Source organism: Anabrus simplex, chromosome 7 (assembly GCF_040414725.1).
Source record: "Anabrus simplex isolate iqAnaSimp1 chromosome 7, ASM4041472v1, whole genome shotgun sequence".
Classification (NCBI taxonomy): Eukaryota; Metazoa; Arthropoda; class Insecta; order Orthoptera; family Tettigoniidae; genus Anabrus; species Anabrus simplex.
This window is the reverse complement of record NC_090271.1, coordinates 285,809,766-285,828,319: the sequence shown is the minus strand read 5'-3', so window position 1 is coordinate 285,828,319 and position 18,554 is coordinate 285,809,766. Positions and strand designations below refer to the sequence as shown.

General features: G+C 41.8%; 1 protein-coding gene across 2 annotated transcripts in view; it reads right to left on the bottom strand.

Annotated features, from left to right (window-relative positions):
- The window catches only part of Ctf4 (Chromosome transmission fidelity 4), a 175,681-nt gene that overhangs the window by 50,289 nt on the left and 106,838 nt on the right, over positions 1-18,554 (bottom strand). For both annotated transcript variants that reach the window (XM_067151705.2, XM_067151703.2), the window contains exon 14: positions 8,223-8,419. In XM_067151705.2, the coding sequence (XP_067007806.2) occupies positions 8,223-8,419 (197 nt within the window). The remainder of the gene's footprint in view (positions 1-8,222; positions 8,420-18,554) is intronic.

The following is an 18,554-nucleotide window of genomic DNA, read 5'->3' as shown; positions in this document are numbered from 1 at the left end:
TGGTAATCCCCTAATATTCTTTCCATCCATAATTCCAATCTTAAGGCTAGTACCTTACCAAAAACCTTGTACGTTCCATCCAGCAAGGTGATCCCTCGATAATTTCCACATACTGCCTTATCTCCCTTTTTATGTAATGGGTAAATTATACCCAATGTCCAATCCTTGGGTATTTCCTCCTTTGTCCAAACCTCCTTAATCAATTCATAAACAGCCATTTCTATTCCCTCTCCCCCATATCTCAACAGCTCTGACTCCATTCCATCTTCACCTGGGGCTCTATTATTCTTTAATGCATTAATTGCAGCTTTGACCTCTTCTAAGTCTGGCTCTTTTACTGATTCCTCTTCCAATTCTCTTTCTTCCCCATCAACATTTATATTTTCCTCCTCTCTATCATCATTATTTCCATTGAGTAACTCGTAAAAATACTCCTGCCATCTTCCAAGCACTTTGCTTTTATCACCCAGAAGGTTTCCATCTTTATCCTTGAAGAAAACAGCTCTTGGTTGAAACCCTCTCTTAATGTCTTTTGTTCTTTCATAGAACTTTCGTACCTCGTTTCTATCCTTCATTTCATCCAGTTCTTCGATTCTCTTTCTTTCAAAAGCTCTTTTCTTATATCTACATATCTTATCTGCTCTTCTTCGTTTCTCTCTATACTCTTCTACTGTTTGTCTTGTTCTCCTTTGAAGCATTCTGTTCCTAGCATCATTCCTCTCTTGGATTAATGTTGAACATTCCTCATCAAACCATTCTGCTCTCTTTACCAATTTCTTCTTTCCCAAGGTACTATCTGCAACTTCACTGATAGTTGTTTTCAGTATCTCCCATTTATCTTCCACTTCTCCTTTCTCCCATAATTCCCTTTTTATTGCCAAAGATTCAGCTATTTTCTTTTTGTATTTCTCTTGCAATTCCTCATTTTTTAGTCCTTCAATATTGTGCTTTGCCTTTCTTGTTACTTTTTCCGTTCTTGCCAAATCTATTTTTTGTCTGTACTTGACTCTAACAAGATAGTGGTCTGTATCTGCATCAGCACCTCTGCAGCTTCTAACATCCATAATATCTGATGCATGTCGCCTGTCTATGATAACATGGTCTATTTGATTTCTTGTCACACCATCTGGTGAAATCCAGGTCTCCTTGTGAATGTTTTTCCTAGGATGCCAAGTACTTTTAATTATCATCTGCTTTCCACTCACAAAATCAATCAATCTCAATCCGTTATCATTACTTACTTCATGCAGGCTTTCTTTCCCTACTAAGTGTTTGTACACTTCTTCTCTTCCAATTTTTGCATTTAAATCTCCAAGGATAATTTTTACATCATGCCTTTGAACTTTATTAATTTCTTCCTCCAATTTGGTATAAAATGCATCTTTCTTCTCATCTTCTGCCTCCTCAGTAGGGGCGTACACACAAAACACAGTTACGTTGAAGAATTTTGCCCTAATTCTCACAGAGCACATCCTATCATTGATTGGAGTAAAGTTGATCACGCTTTGCTTTACTGACTTATGTATGAGGAATCCTGTGCCATTACTGCCTGCTTTTTCTCCACTGTACATCAAAATATGTTGTCCAGACATCATCATCCCTTGCCCTTTCCATCTTAGTTCCTGTAGAGCTGCTATTTTCACTCCATACTTATCCATTTCATTCCTTAATACTTTTAACTTGCCAGGTCTCTTCAATGTCTTAACATTCCACGTTGCTAATATAATATCATTTTTCCTTCTCTTTAGCCGTTTTTCTCGCTGGTTCGTCACCAAGTTTTCCAGTCCTGCATTATTCATTCTTAAGGTATCCGTAACAGTTGGTTTTTTTACGAGGTAGGGGAGTTAACCCTACGCTCAACCCCCAACCTGGAGGACCAGGGTATCACTCTTAGTCTGGATCATCACCTTAGACCTGTCTGGCTTGGGTGGCCCTACCAGGAGGAGATGCTCCCGCCGGCATAGCTCTAAGGATCATTTGACCACGCAAGCCTCCAATAAACACCCGGCAAAATATATTTTGCCTTCGTCAAGGTGGTGATACCTTCGGGAGGCAATAAAATAGTTCCTGACGTGCAAATAAAAGTTTTTCTTCTCCTCAGGTACCAGATTTTCTACAAGATGAGATGTTGAACAGCCAATTACTAAATCATCATCAGCTTTCTGATTCTCTCTCGTGTGATAGACCACTTCTAAAACTGTAGGATATTTTTTTATAACCAATGGCTTAACAAACCTACACAGAATGTCCTTCAACATATCCGTCAGCATTGATCTTATGACATGAATGTGAGGTGCTTGCGACTGAAAAACTTTATTAGTTTTCTCAAATGTAGGGATGATAAATGCCAGAAATGAGCAAAATGCTTTATTAAAGTTTGAAGACAGAAAAAGAAATAGTCTCTCCTCTCGTGAAATACTGGCAGTGCAACTACACTCCTTTATTTTCTTCACAGATGGAGATGAACTACTCTCCGCCTTCCTTTTTCCAGAAATAACAGAAGCTTGGTCTTGTACTCTACTGACACAAGGACCACGTTCCATTTCTGTATCTTCATGTGCCTTTAGCTTGGGAATTTGGAAATACTTCAGACATGTGTTCGTGCTATTGGCCCATTTTACCTCATCCTTAAAAAAACTCTGAAGTGGCTCCCACTCTGAAATCAATCTTTCCAAACATTTCCCCAAGGATAACCAGCGTGTACACACATGCTTTAATATTTTTCTAACATCAGTTTGGTACAAAGCTTGATACATTTTGAGATGATCTTTTCTCTTTGAGCTTTTGTCTAAATAATAATAAATATCAATTAGCATCTCATCAATTTTTACAGGAAGGGAGTCTGCACCCTTCATGGCAGCCAAATTAATCAAATGGCATGGACATCCCATAATAATAATGTTTTCGCATTGCTCTCTTAGTTTAGCAGCAACACCGTTTTTTCTTCCCATCATAACAGGAGCATTATCTGCGCTAAAAGCTATACAGTTTGCCATCGGAACGTCATATCTTTTCAGAACATCCACGAGCAAATTAGCAATATTAATACCAGTAGAATTGCCTTCCAAATTTTCCATGGATAGCAAACGATTTTCCATTTTTTTCAATTCTTTGTTGAAAAACGAGATGACGATAGGATAGAGCTTACTATCTTTATCATTGCTACTATCAGTTGAAATCATAAAAGGTTCAGTCTTTCAAGTTTGAATCACCTTACTATCTACATCACGGGCCATTTCATTAATTATGGCAGATGTTTTTGTTCTAGCACACGCATATTTCTTCGCAATGTCTGAATCTGGGAACATCTTTCTGAACAATGGCCTTGCGTGATCGGAACAAGACAATGCAAGGTTATGTTCGACAATGAATGCCATGAACAAACATTCTGCTCGAGTGACTGCATATCTTCCTTCCCACCTACAAAAAAATTACTTAATTTTTTGTTCCTCTCGAGACAGCTAGCACTATCTTTGTGTTTCTGTGTGACACTGTGAGCTACAATATCTGTTTTCCCTCCATGTGAGATATTAATATCACACCGACACACGGAACAAAATGAATAATAGTTTCCTTTATTAGACTGTAAAATGAACGGAAATTCAGTTTTATAGGTATCACTGAACACTTGGAGATAACGTTTGTTATGTTTTGTAGTTATCATGCGAAGAGAAAATACCACAAACTGTCACCGACACAACTCTCTTAAATACATTGAAGTCATTAAAATTATGAACTCTGGTCAACACAAAAGCACTGAAATACGCGAAACTACCACATACAAAACAGATCAGTATGTCTCATACATTATTAACACAGCACACAACCGCAAGAAAAAACACTGGTCTAAAACTCCAACGAAATGAGCGCATGAACCACACAATAACAAACTCACTCTTTCATCCCGATCAACGGAGTCCCTAGCGGTCGCTAGTGCGCAAGACCTTCTCTGACTCGTAGGACGATTGCCATCCCGAATTCCCACCTGAACAGCACACACGCTAATGTAGCGAGCGGGAAATACGATACACGAAGGCGACGGATGATCCGCCCGCCAAATAAAGCATCAAATAACGGTAAATATGCTTAAAAATGAGGTTGCGTAAATTACACAAACACATAAGAATTTGTCCTAGGGGAAGAGTACTGACCGTACTGGAGGTTATATTGGTCAAAAATAGGAAGAAAAAAAAATAAATCGGAAAGTTTCTGGGTAAATCGGAAGGGTTGGCAGGTATGCTTACGTGAACCAGTGAGGGATAAATTTCTTGTACAACTTTTAAATGTCCAGTCCAGAGGATTTCAAATTTAATGCCTACAGCTTCTTTCAGTTATAACGTCAAGAGTTTTATATTATCTTTTAAATTATCGCAGCAAAAACTCACCCGTTAAAGTCATCATTTAAAGAATATATTTTATTTAGTATCATACATACATACAGACCTTATCATTATAGACTGGTAAGCCTTTCAGCGTTCAGTCTGCAAACCTCTGCGAATTTACTAAACCTCGCCACAATCCTCGATTTGCAACTAGTGTTGTGGCCTCATTTAGTTCTATACCTCTTATTTTTAAATCATTAGAAACTGAAACCATTGTGGTCTTGTTCTACCCCTACTTCTCTTACCCTCCATAACAGAGTCCATTATTCTCCTAGGTAACCTATCCTCCTCCATTCACCTCACATGACCCCACCACCTAACTGAATCTCTCCCTGCCATTTTATACCTTTCAGCAGATGATCCATGTAAACTACGAACAGCAAAGGTGAAATATTACAGCCTTGTCCAACCGCTGTAAGTACCCTGAACCAAGAACTCATTCTACCATCAATTCTCACTGAAGCCCAATTGTCAACATAAATGCCTTTGATTGTTTTAATAATCAACCTTTAATTCCATAGTCCCCCAGTATAGTGAACATCTTTTCCCTCGGTATCCTGTCATATGCTTTCTCTAGATCTACGAAACATAAATAAACACAACTGCCTATTTCTCTCGTAGCATTTTTCAATTACCTGGTGCATACTGAAAATCTGATCCTTACAGCCTCTCTGTGGTCTGAAACCACATTGATTTTCATCGAACTTCCTCTCAACCACTGATCGCACCCTCCCTTCCAAGATGCCAGTGAATACTTTGCCTGGTACACTAATCAATGAGATACCTCGATAGTTGTTGCAATTCTTCCTGTTCCCTTGCTTATAGATCGGTGCAATTACTGCTTTTGTTCAATCTGAAGGTACCTTACCAACACTCCATGCTAATCTTACTACTCTATGAAGCCATTTCATCCCTGCCTTCCCACTATACTTCACCATTTCAGGTGTAATTTCATCTATTCCTGCTGCTTTATGACAATGGAGTTTATTTACCATCCTTTCCACTTTCTCAAGCGTAATTTCACAAACAAGATTTTCCTCTTCCCCATTAGCTCGGCTGTTCACAACACCACCAGGATGATTTCCTTTTACACTGAGAAGATGTTCAAAATAATCCCTCCACCTCTCCAGTGAGCCCAGGGATCTATTATGAGTTCACCTGAATTACTCAAAACACTTCATTCCCCTTTTTCCCTCCCTTCTGAAGTTTCTTTATTACTGTCCAGAAAGGTTTCCCTGCTGCTTGACCTAACCTTTCCAGGTTCTTACCAAAATCTTCCCAAGACTTCTTTTTTGATTCAACAACTATTTGTTTCGCTCTGTTTCTTTCATCTACGTACAAATCCCTGTCTGCCTCAGCCCTTGTTTGGAGCCATTTCTGATAAGCCTTCTTTTTCCGTTTACAAGCTGCTCTCACTTCGTCATTCCACCAAGATGGAAACCAGCTCCAGGCAGGAAAAGTTTCAAATACTAAGGATCAACTAAGTCTGCTGATGGTAATCTAGATCTAGAAATTACCTGCTGGTCTAACTTGAAAAGGTTGTCTGGTGTCCTCTGTGACAGTATACTAAATGTGTGGTGAGACCTGCAAAGCTATATGGTGAGAAACTTGGTCAACAGTGCAGTCACACTGTAAGCAACTGGAAGCATCTGAAATGAAGATGCTGAGGTGGATGTGTGGTGGATGTGTGGTGGTTATGAGGAAAGACCACATCAAGAATTGTACGAGACAGCATATATCTAGAAAAGTTTAAGAAAGACAATTGCTCTAGTATGGCCACATTAAGTGCAGGGATAAAAATTATGAGGGAAGGAGAATTATAAACATGGAGGTGGAAGGGAGAGAGGTAGACCCAGAAGAAGATGGATGGATTGTGTGCGGGAAGATCTCAGGGAAAAGAAGTGAAGAGAAAATACCGTTTGGGAACGAGGGAAATGGAAACGACTTGTCAGAAATGTCGGCCTTGCATGAATGGGAAAAGAAGGAAAAAAAAAGAACATGTTTCAGCCCCCACTGGGGCATGCTCAGCTAATTTGAACAATTACATCTTCAAAACTACAAGAAAATAAATTAAAAAGTTCTTAAAATGCTGTTCCATGGAATACCTTTGTATTTGATTTCCTTTGATGAAGATGATGATAATTGTTTGTGACAGTATTAACAGTATTGAACCTCCCCAACAACCTTTTTGGATTTGTATAATAACTATAGAAATTCATGTCAATTGGCTTCATGCCAATTACTTGAAAATAATTAAGAGTTCATTGGCATGAAGCTGATTGACACGAATTTCTATAGTTATTATACAAATCCAAAAAGGTTGTTGGGGAGGTTCAATACTGTTAATACTGTCACATGTTTAAAGGGGCTAACATCTAGGTCACCAGCCCTTAAAGGTACGAGATGAAATGTAATGACAATTAAAATTCCAAAATTCACCCACTGACTGGAATTCAAAAAAGACTATAATGAACAATGATTATGAACTTAATCAGTGGATCCAACCTGCAATGCCCCACCTTCCTATAAAATAACCTACAACAATGGTATAAAATGAACAAAGGACTGCTTCCAAAGCAAAATTCTAAATCGACGATGCTTGTTGTCTAAACGGCTCCAAAATCCAGGTTACCAGCCCCCCATAATGGTACTAATCGCTAGTAAAGTAGAACCATGGTGTTCCCCATGTAGTGGTACTAATCACAAGTAATGTAGACTCACGGTGTTCCTCACATACTGGTACTGATCACAGGCAATGCCCAGACCCATAGTGTTCCTCACATAATGGTACTAATCACAGGCAACACCCAGAGCTGTGGTGTTTCTCACATAATGGTACTAATCACAGGTAACACAGAACCATGGTGTTCCTCACACAGTGGTACTAGAATGGAAGAAAGGAAACAGTGGTACTAATCACAGGCTTCTCGCAGACTAATCATAGACACACAGTGTTCCTCAAATAGTGGTATTAACTGCAAGCAAAGTCGACCCATGGTGTTCCTATCAGATGTAAGGCTTTTCAGGCGTTTGCTCTATAAACCAGCGTTTCGTCAGGTCTGACTATAGACTCATCACAGTGGGATGTGTCAGAAAAGAAAATATATAAAAAATAAAAATATCTAAAAAATATCTAATTCCCTCCATGGGAATTTAGAATTTTCCATTCGGAATTGCTAGGCTGGCAATAACTCCATTGTGGAGATTTATCTCCCATATACAGTTATCAGACTGTGCCTCTTATAAGGGCTTCTGATAAGTTCATCTGCATACATCCCAGCATCAGTGGGTAGGGTCTGACACATCCCACTCTGATGAGTCTAGTGTCAGACCTAAGATGAAACGCTGGTCAATAGAGCAAATGCCTGAAAAGCCTTACATATGATATGTTTTTGACATGCTCTATTGGTGAAAAATATCTAATTCCCTCCATAGGAATTTAGAATTTTCCATGGTGTTCCTCACGTGATGGTTCAAAATCCATCATCTCTTGGTCGCCCCCTTTAGTCGCCTCTTACGACAGGCAGGGGATCCCATGGATATATTCTTCATCTGTGTCCCCCACCCACAGGGGTTTTTATTTCCTTTATATTTATCCAATTTATCCAATTTTATTATCATTTCTTATTTAATATTGCAGTTATTTGCTACATACAATAATTACAACTTGAGCTCCAAATTTTATCAATAATTTTGTGAGCAACATAGCTGCCCATGAAATTATCTACAGAGTTGTTTTATTACCTATGATGATTTCTCTTTACAGTGATTAATAAATTGAACATTTTGACATGACATGAAGGCTATTTTCTACACTTCAAGAACAACACACTTACTCACCTGGAGTTCATATACACCCGTTGGCTGTCCTGTTCACTTTCTCTTTTCTTACGAGCAACCACTTCTGACAAACGACTTGCTAGATGCATCTTGCCTAGTTTAGAGGCATATTTGACAGCCAGCTCGACTACTTGGTGGGATGGCATCAGTTCGCATAGATCTACAGCTCGATGTTCCAAGCCACTGCGACAAGCCAGCTGCAATGAACAATACAGGTTATTCATGCAAGAGTTCTTTAATGGCTGAAACATGGGATGATGATGACGATTAAATATTTCTCTACTGTAAATACTCTTTAAGAGACTTGGGGCACCAGATTTTTGTGCTGCAGGCTATTGTATAATCAACTAGAAAATCCAATGCATGCAAGAGGTTTGCTGGATGCTCGCTTTACTGGGAAATGGGACAAAGGATTAAAGTAGCAAATCGAGCACAGTCTGAAAAATATATACTTCATACACTTTATACATATACAAACAAACAAAGAGATACAGAGGCAAATGTAAAGAAGTGCTGAGCCCATTTTGCATGTACTTTACAGTCACGAGAACAGGGCAGGTTAACCATGTGGTTAGGGGCACACAGTTGCGAGCTTGCATCCGGGAGATAGCGAGTTCAAACTCCACTGTCAGCAGCCCCGAAGATGGTTTTCTGTGGTATAAAAAGACGAATGAGCAACACGAAAAAAAGACACCTAATTAATTCAAACAACTTCAGTGAGCAAAGACATCACACACGAAAGTGTTAGACAAACAAAACACATATGGAAGCACTGCGACGTAGCAGAAAAAAAGTTGTATCCATATTAGTTGCTCAATCGATTTTGTGCCCTAACTCATTCATTAAATGATATATTTATTGGTCCAGGGATCATGCTATTTTCCTTTCAACACACAAGTAATATATTTATTGGTTCAGGGATCATGCTATTTTGCTGTTTGAACTGCCCACGCTAGTTGTTGTATGTCCGGCGCTCCCTTCTCGCTCCGCCAGCCAGCTGCACGCGCGCCTGTGTATCATTCTGCTAGCTTCGACGCGCAGCCCTCAGTGCGCGTGCCTGACCATCGAGTGTACTATAAATAGGAGCTCCCTGCCTGCTCACTTGCCCACTTGCCCCGGTGTCCAGCTCCAGAATACACCCTACGTCGAGCACGGAGGCTACTCCTCTTGAAAATGTGCTTCGACCAGGTGGACTGAATTTCTGGCAGTACGAGGTTTCACCTCTGGTCACCGCTCCCTTTCCTGTTTCCGCTGCCTATGTTCCGTAATTCTTTTACAAGCCATTTTCATTCCCTAATGTATGCAAGCTCCCTTAGTTTCGCTAGGTGGAATTTCTTCAATCAATTGAACTTGCTTTTTAGGAATTCAGGCACTTCAACAAACAAGGACTCTCAAAGACATTTATGTTAGTGTGCCAGATAGTTCTCGACTATCAACGTGTCAATTCACAAAGACTATCTTTTCAAGATAGGAGTGTATCTAAAGACTGTAAACCTGTACATATTGTATAAAGACAGACTTTTCTCAAGATTCAATATTCCTTTTTGCTTCAAAATAAATTTCTGTTATTTGTGTAAATATCATAAAGTGAAGCAAATAAAAGTTGTGTTTGTAAAATTCAACCTTGGTTACAACACAACTCTATGGCGACGAGGTAAAAAAGCAGCAACTCTACAATTCTTCGACCCCAGTTGCCAACTCTATAGCGACGAGGTACAAAAGCAACAAACTACACGTCATCAGCCCCAATCGCCAACTCTATAGCAACGAGGTAAACACGACACTACAATTCAACAGGCCCAGTTGTCAACTCTACGGCGACGTGCTAACCAACAACGACACTCCAACCAGTTCTGACACACAGCTTACCTTACTCTTTCTTGCACGCATCTCGCAATGGCTACTGCGGAACAACTCGCTACGGTCTTCCAAGCCTTACAGCAGCAACAACAACAGTTTATGCAACAACAACAGGCAGCATTACTTCAGGCTATTCAAGCTATTTCTGTCTCTACACAGCCATCAGCTATTCCTCCGTTCTCTGCTTTTGATCCGGCTAAGGAAGAATGGTCAGTTTATTTAGCCCGTTTACAACAGCATTTCATCTGCCATTCTGTCACAGATGATCAACGCCGCCGCGCACTATTTCTTAGTTCGGTTGGCAATGCTACGTGTGAATTACTACGTAAATTAAGTCCGGAAGAACACTTATCTGAGGTACCCTTCACGCAGCTCTTGGCCCGTCTCACGGAACACTATGCCAAAGCTCCTCACATAGTGGCTGCTCGCTATAAATTTTTTCAGAGCAGAAAGCAACCCCATCAGACACATACTGAATGGATAACTGAATTGCGTGGTCTAGCTAAACCCTGCCAGTTCATCTGCTCCAAGGACGGTTGTGGTTCATCCTACACTGATTCTCTCATTCGGGACATGATAATTTTACATACTCCTGAAGACAAAATACGTTTTGACGCTGTCAAGCAGAGTAACCCTTCTTTAGAAGACGTCCAGCGTATTGCTACGGTTTATGAGCTTACTACCAAGACTGCCGCAGCCATAGCTTCTCCACACGAAGTTGCACAAGTCTCGCCTCAGGCCCGCAAGTCCTCTGCTACAGTGAACCGTACGGATAAGGCGCTCTCCACCAAGCATTCTCGCCAGGTTCCCTCTCGTAATGCTACACGGAAGCCCAATTCTAAAAGCACCTCGAAACTCCTGCCTTCCTGCCGAGGTTGTTTCAAGCATCATGAACGTCGTGACTGTCGTTTTTTCAAAGCTACTTGTGAACGATGTAATAAACTTGGACACATTAAGACTGTCTGTCGAAGTTCGCTCCGCCCTGCTAAGACTACTGCAGCACGCCGGAAGCATATACAGCCCCGCCAAGACATGGAAGTGGATCAGATCAATCTTATTCTTCCCACAAAGGATTCTCACAAAATCATCATTCCTCTCTCATTCTCTGATCGATCTGTCGATTTTCAATTAGATACTGGATCACCTGTCTCTATTATTAACCTGACTACCTACCACGACTTAGGTTCACCTTCATGCTCTCCAGCTGACATCCAGCTCGTGACATTTAACAAGAAGAAAATTGACATCAAAGGTCAAATCAAGCTTCAGGCTAGTTATAAAGGAATTCAGAAGGCCATTCCTCTTCTCGTAGTTAACAACTACACTGCATCAAACATTATGGGCATGGATCTATTTAACTTATTTGGTTTCCAGATACATGACAACATTAACGTCGTATCTACATTGCATCCTACTTCTGACGTTACCGCTCTCCTAGCGCAGTTTCCTGAAGTCTTCGACTCTCAGCTCGGAACAGCCAAAGACTATACAGCTCACATACAGCTGAAATCCAGCGCTAAGCCTCGCTTCCTCAAAGCTCGTCCAGTACCCCTAGCACTTCAAGACCAGGTCACGAAAGAATTAGAAAGATGGATACAAACTGGAATTGTTGTACCAGTTACTTCTAGTCAATGGGCTACTCCACTCGTGGTAATCAAGAAACCTGATGGTAATGTTCGACTTTGTGGCGATTTTCGATCTACAGTCAACGCACAACTCGACACAGATATCTTTCCTATTCCACGTCCAGAAGACTTATTCCGTCGTCTCTCTGGTGGACAATTCTTCTCTCGAGTTGATCTTAAAGAAGCATATCTCCAGCTACTTTTAGACGAAGAATCTAAGAAATTTCTCACACTCAACACTCCTCTCGGACTGCTCCAGCTCCAGCGGCTCCCATTCGGTGTTTCATCCTCAGCGGCTATTTTTCAGCGCTATTTGGCTCAACTCACCGCCTCCATTCCCGGTTGTGCTAACTACCTGGATGATATTATTGTTACTGGAAAAGATCATCAGGAACATCTAACCAATCTACGCCTCCTTCTCCAGAAATTGAAAGACAATGGCCTACGAGCGAATCTCGCTAAATGTACCTTCTTTCAGCCTCAAGTTCACTACCTAGGACATATACTTGATAAGAATGGAATTCGTCCTAGTACACAGAATGTCTCAGCGATAGTAAACATGCCAGCACCTCAGAACCTCAAGCAGCTTCAGTCCTTCATAGGCAAAGCGAACTATTATAATAAGTTCATTCCACGCTTCGCTACAGTGGCAGCTCCATTAAACGCTCTACGTAAAAAAGGTGTTAAGTTTCAGTGGACTCCGCAATGCCAACAGGCATGGAAAACAATCAACAACGCCTTAATTCAAGCTATACAACTCACTCATTTTCAGCCCGACAAGATCATCACGCTAGCTACTGACGCTTCAGACTACGGTGTCGGTGCCGTTCTCTCCCAGAAGGATCGTCATGGACAAGAACGCCCCATCGCCTTCGCTTCGAAAACACTTAATGACCATCAACGTCGATACTCACAGATAGAGAAAGAAGCTTTAGCCATCATCTTTGGTATTCGCCGTTTCAATGAATATCTCTATGGCAACCATTTCCTGATCATTACCGATCATAAGCCTCTCGTACACTTATTCCATCCTGGTAATAAGATCCCAGAGAATTCCCTCAGAAAGCTTCAAAGATGGTCCATGTTCCTTTCTGATTATTCCTATCAGATTGTATATCGAGCCACATCCCAGCATTGTAATGCTGATGCCCTCTCCCGCTTACCCGTTGGTCCTGATACTGCCTTCGATTCTCAAGAATCTGAATGTCTTCAGTTGGACATAGAACTTGAAGATACTGTATCCAGTTTTCCTATTGATGCTACCTGCATAGCTAAAGCTACGGATAAGGACAGTACACTTGCTACTGTACGTACTTACATCCGCAACGGTTGGCCTCTTCAGAGCACACTTCCTGCCCACCTGGCACCTTATCATCGTATGCAGCATCGTCTCACGACTCGTGCCGGAGTTGTATTACTAGAAGCAGGCACCATCTTCCGAGTGGTTATCCCACTTAGCCTACGGAAACAAGTTCTCGAATTACTACACCAAAGCCATTGGGGTATCTCCAGAACAAAGCAACTCGCCCGTCAACACTGCTACTGGCCCGGTATTGATGCCGCCATCGAAAAGCTAATACGTCATTGTGAGCAATGTCAAACGAATCAGAACGCCCCGTCTTCTGATCTTGCTTCATGGCCTCCTGCTACTACTCCATGGGAACGAGTTCACATCGATTTCGCAGGTCCTTTCCTCAATTCCATGTGGTTAATAGTCATCGATTCACTGTCAAACTTTCCATATGTCGTGGATATGCATTCGACTACTACCACCGAAGCTACCATTCGTGCTCTCCAGAAAATCTTTACTACAGAAGGTTTACCGCAAGTACTCATTTCAGACAACGGACCTCAATTTACAGCTACTGCTTTTCAGAACTTTTGTACACATAATGGCATTCGTCATATCCTAGCACCACCTTTTCACCCTCAATCTAATGGTGAAGCTGAACGCTTCGTACAAACATTTAAAAGAAGTATGAAGAAAGCTGTCTCTTCAGGCTTAACTAAAGACCAAGCCTTGCTCCAACTCTTAAACAACTACAGAACTCTACCCGGCGCTGATAATATCACTCCTGCACAGAAGCTCCATGGACGACCTCACAGAACTTTACTTTCTCTGTTACAGCCTCTTCCGACCCCGCATAAGACCTCACCAACGAAGTTCTCCCTCAATGACAAGGTCTACACCAGGACATTCAAATCCAACCCTCTGGATACCTGGAGTCATCTGCAGATCTTTGGGTCATCGTCTATACGAGATACAGACTACGGAGAAACGTATCTGCCGCCATCAAGATCAGATACGTCTGCGCTACCGCCCCTGTCCAGCTATTGATGCTATTGCTAAACCAGATAAATCTATTGCCGAACGCGCTTTAGATCATTTAATAACAATGGGTTCCTTTCAGGACGAGACAGCGCCACTCCGCCCAGTTCCAGCCCCGGACAATACAACAGAGAAATCAGCAGCTCCGCCCCAGCATCGCAGTCGCCGCCAGCGCCGCCGCCGTTTCACGCCGTACCGGCGTATTTAGGAGGGGAGGGTGTTGTATGTCCGGCGCTCCCTTCTCGCTCCGCCAGCCAGCTGCACGCGCGCCTGTGTATCATTCTGCTAGCTTCGACGCGCAGCCCTCAGTGCGCGTGCCTGACCATCGAGTGTACTATAAATAGGAGCTCCCTGCCTGCTCACTTGCCCACTTGCCCCGGTGTCCAGCTCCAGAATACACCCTACGTCGAGCACGGAGGCTACTCCTCTTGAAAATGTGCTTCGACCAGGTGGACTGAATTTCTGGCAGTACGAGGTTTCACCTCTGGTCACCGCTCCCTTTCCTGTTTCCGCTGCCTATGTTCCGTAATTCTTTTACAAGCCATTTTCATTCCCTAATGTATGCAAGCTCCCTTAGTTTCGCTAGGTGGAATTTCTTCAATCAATTGAACTTGCTTTTTAGGAATTCAGGCACTTCAACAAACAAGGACTCTCAAAGACATTTATGTTAGTGTGCCAGATAGTTCTCGACTATCAACGTGTCAATTCACAAAGACTATCTTTTCAAGATAGGAGTGTATCTAAAGACTGTAAACCTGTACATATTGTATAAAGACAGACTTTTCTCAAGATTCAATATTCCTTTTTGCTTCAAAATAAATTTCTGTTATTTGTGTAAATATCATAAAGTGAAGCAAATAAAAGTTGTGTTTGTAAAATTCAACCTTGGTTACAACACTAGTCATATAGACAAAGATAATGACAATTCACAGACATAGCACTCCCATTCATTGGTGCAAGCCCTGAACCTCAAGAAAGAAACAAAAGACGGCACGAGCAGCGGAATACAACATAAAGGAGTCCTGTCTACGGCCCGTAAGTACGTATACATATTTCTCTAGATATTTCTCTAGTAACGATGGTATTTCTTAATTTACTGTAGATTTTTCACTGTATTGGTGTAAAAGCAATTACTATGTTCCATTCGGGACAAATATTACAGTGACATTTCACCAATACCTTTGGTCTACATAGCCCCTTTGTCCATTCCGTGTAGCACAATTTCATTTGAGAAATGATATAGGCCTATCCATGATAAATATATGGCAGTAACATCTAGTTTTCTTTCTGGCGAGAGTACATGCTTCCACTTCGTTATAAAGGTAGGAAAACATGACAGCGCAACATTCTAGTTCTGAGGTGTGGATTTAGATGCAGATTGCACAAGATGTTTCTCAATTTTATGAACGCCTGCCTGGCTTTCTTGATACAGACGATTTGATTTCTTTGGTAGGGTCCCAATTTTCAAGTAGTATACAATCCAGATATGAAGCAGTTGAAACTTTGGAGTATGCCTACTTTCTGGTTGACCTTTACTCTGCCTGATAAATTAGCATTTTTATTTTCTACCAGAAATTTTGTTTTGTTAGTATTTATTTTCATACACTATTGACCTGGTCCACTGATGTCTGGAGGCCTTCCTTTGTTATACAGTGTGTAAAAATAACGTGCAGCCAAAATTTAACGACACACTGATCACATGCAGAAGAATATATATATACAGTAGAAGTCTGCTATACCGAGTACGGCATATAATGAGAACCCTGTTATACCGACAATGTTTTGCTGTCCATACACAATTCCTATATTAAACTGTTTATTATCCTTCGGATAGAGCGAAAGCCCTATCACTGACGCATCCGTTATTACGAGCGATTAAGCGCGCACGATTTTTCTGTTACCGATATTTATGCACCCCAGCGATTAAGTTGCATCCAATCAATTATATTTGGTATCGTTTCCTCGCTATTTCCAATAGAGAGTTCTCTCGTCGACATTTGAGGGTGATGGAAAATTCCAAATTCCCATGGAGGGAATTAGATATTTTTCACCAATAGAGCATGTCAAAAATATATCAGATGTAAGGCTTTTCAGGCGTTTGCTCTATTAACCAGCGTTTCGTCTTAGGTCTGACACTAGACTCGTCAGAGTGGGATGTGTCAGACCCTACCCACTGACGCTGGGTGTATGCAGGTGAGCTTATCAGAAGCCTATATATGAGGCACAGTCTGACAACTGCATACGGGAGATAAATCTCCACAATGATAAGCTCACCTGCATACACCCAGCGTCAGTGGGTAGGGTCTGACACATCCCACTCTGACGAGTCTAGTGTCAGACCTAAGACGAAACGCTGGTTAATAGAGCAAACGCCTGAAAAGCCTTACATCTGATATGTATTTGAGGGTGATGTCGGAGTCGATTAGTAATACCCGTCGACTGCTGTTCCATAAAGAAATTTCGAATTGAAAGAGAACATATTTTCGTAATAAATGCGTAAATAACGTGTCCGATAGTTCTTAACTCGTTAAAAATACAGCCTCACTAAAAGATTGCTTAATTTTAATGCTAAATACTGCAAATAAGTAAAAATGGATACACCTCGAGGTATGGGAGCGTGCATAATTGATTTCAGAGGTTAGTTTATATTTTCTCACGTCAGGTTAAATTGCGGAAAGGTTATTATCATGTAAATTTATAGCTAGAAGGTTATTATTTCTCCACTGGCAATTGAAGTATGTTTTCATCATATGTATAGTGTGGTTAAGTTTGCCACAAAACGTGATCGATCATCTTTGGTACCAGTACGGTATAGTTTTCTCATTATGTGCATTTGCGAGCTCTCTCGTCGACATTTGAAGGTGATGTTAGAATTGATTAGTAATACCCAAAGACTGTTGTTCCCTTAAGAAAATTTGAAATGAAAGATGATAAGTTTTCGTAATAAATGCGTAAATACCGTGGCCGACAGCAGTTGTTAACTCGTTAAAAATAATGGCTGAAGTAAACGATCTCTTAATTTTAATGTTATACCATACTGAAATTAATTAAGAATGTGATACACCTCAAGATATGGCAGAGTACGCCTACATCAATGATTTCAGAGGATAGTTTATATTTTCTTGCGTCTAGTTAAATTTTGGAAAGGCTATTCACATGTAAATTTTTAGCGAGGATAACGCATTTCTCTACATACGTTTCAAATATGTTTTTATGACATATATACAGTTAGATTAGGTGACACCATTTAAAGAAGGAAACTCTGGAGTGATACCGTATTTCCCCGAATCCAAGACGACGTTTTTTTCCCTCATAATCTCAAGCAAAAAATCAAGGGTTGTCTTGCGTTCGCGAACTAACAGTAATGAATACCACTGGCTACTACCGCGGTAACCACACTGCTTCTTTTCACCCTACACACGCACGCACACACAAAATATGTTGACAATACACTGACTGAGCAAATGTCATGGGATAGCGGAGCACTGATGCGCAATTGTGTTGTCTGTGCATGTGACAGGTGTAAAATGAAACATCGTCGTGAGCTGACACCGAACGGGGTATGGTGGTCAGCGCCTGATGGATGGGAAGTGCGATTTCGGAAGTGGTGAGGGAATTCGGCTTCACACGATCAACCGTGTCCAGGGTGTATCGTGAATGTTTGAATGCGGGTGTCACCGTCCACAACAGATGAACGACCGGCCATCCAGCCACCCTCGATGACTGTGACCGGCGACATCTGAGACGGATTGTCAATAGTGGCAGACGGGCAACTGTGCAACAAATCACGGCTCAATTCAACACAGGCCGTGCTAGACACGTCTCCCAGTGGACTATCCGCAGGAACATGTGTTCTATGGGGTACGGGAGCCGGCGCCGCACACGGGTGCCACTGTTAACCCAACGTCATCGAGCACGACGATGCGCATTTGTCGCCAGTCACCAGGGATGGACACTGGAACAATGGCATAACGTGATATGGTCGGACGAATCCTGATTTCAACTGCATCATGCTGATGGTAGGCACCGTGTATGGCGCATACCACATGAAGCAATGGATCCCGCCTGCTTCGAAGGTGTGGTCCAGGGCGCTGGTGTCTCTGTTATGGTCTGGGGTGAATTTTCCTGGTATGGAATGGGCCACCTAGTTTTTCTGGAAGAGACTTTGAATCGTACGCGGTATGTTGAGCTGCTCGGAGACCACCTCCACCCATTTTTGGCCTTCCAGCGCTCAGACGGTTCTGCGGTGTTTCAAGATAACGCGCCGCTACATCGCTCCAATGTCGCCCAGGAATGGTTCCAAGAACATGCAGAGGAGGTCCAACGACTGCCATGGCCATCCTGGAGCCCCGATATGAACCCTATCGAGCATATCTGGGATGTCCTGGAACACAGGCTCCGTGCCATGGATCGTGCACCCATGAACAGACCAGCATTGGCGGCCGCTCTGCAAACGATTTGGTGTCAGCTGCATCCAGAGGACTACCAGGGACTTGTCGGTTCACTTCCATAGCGTCT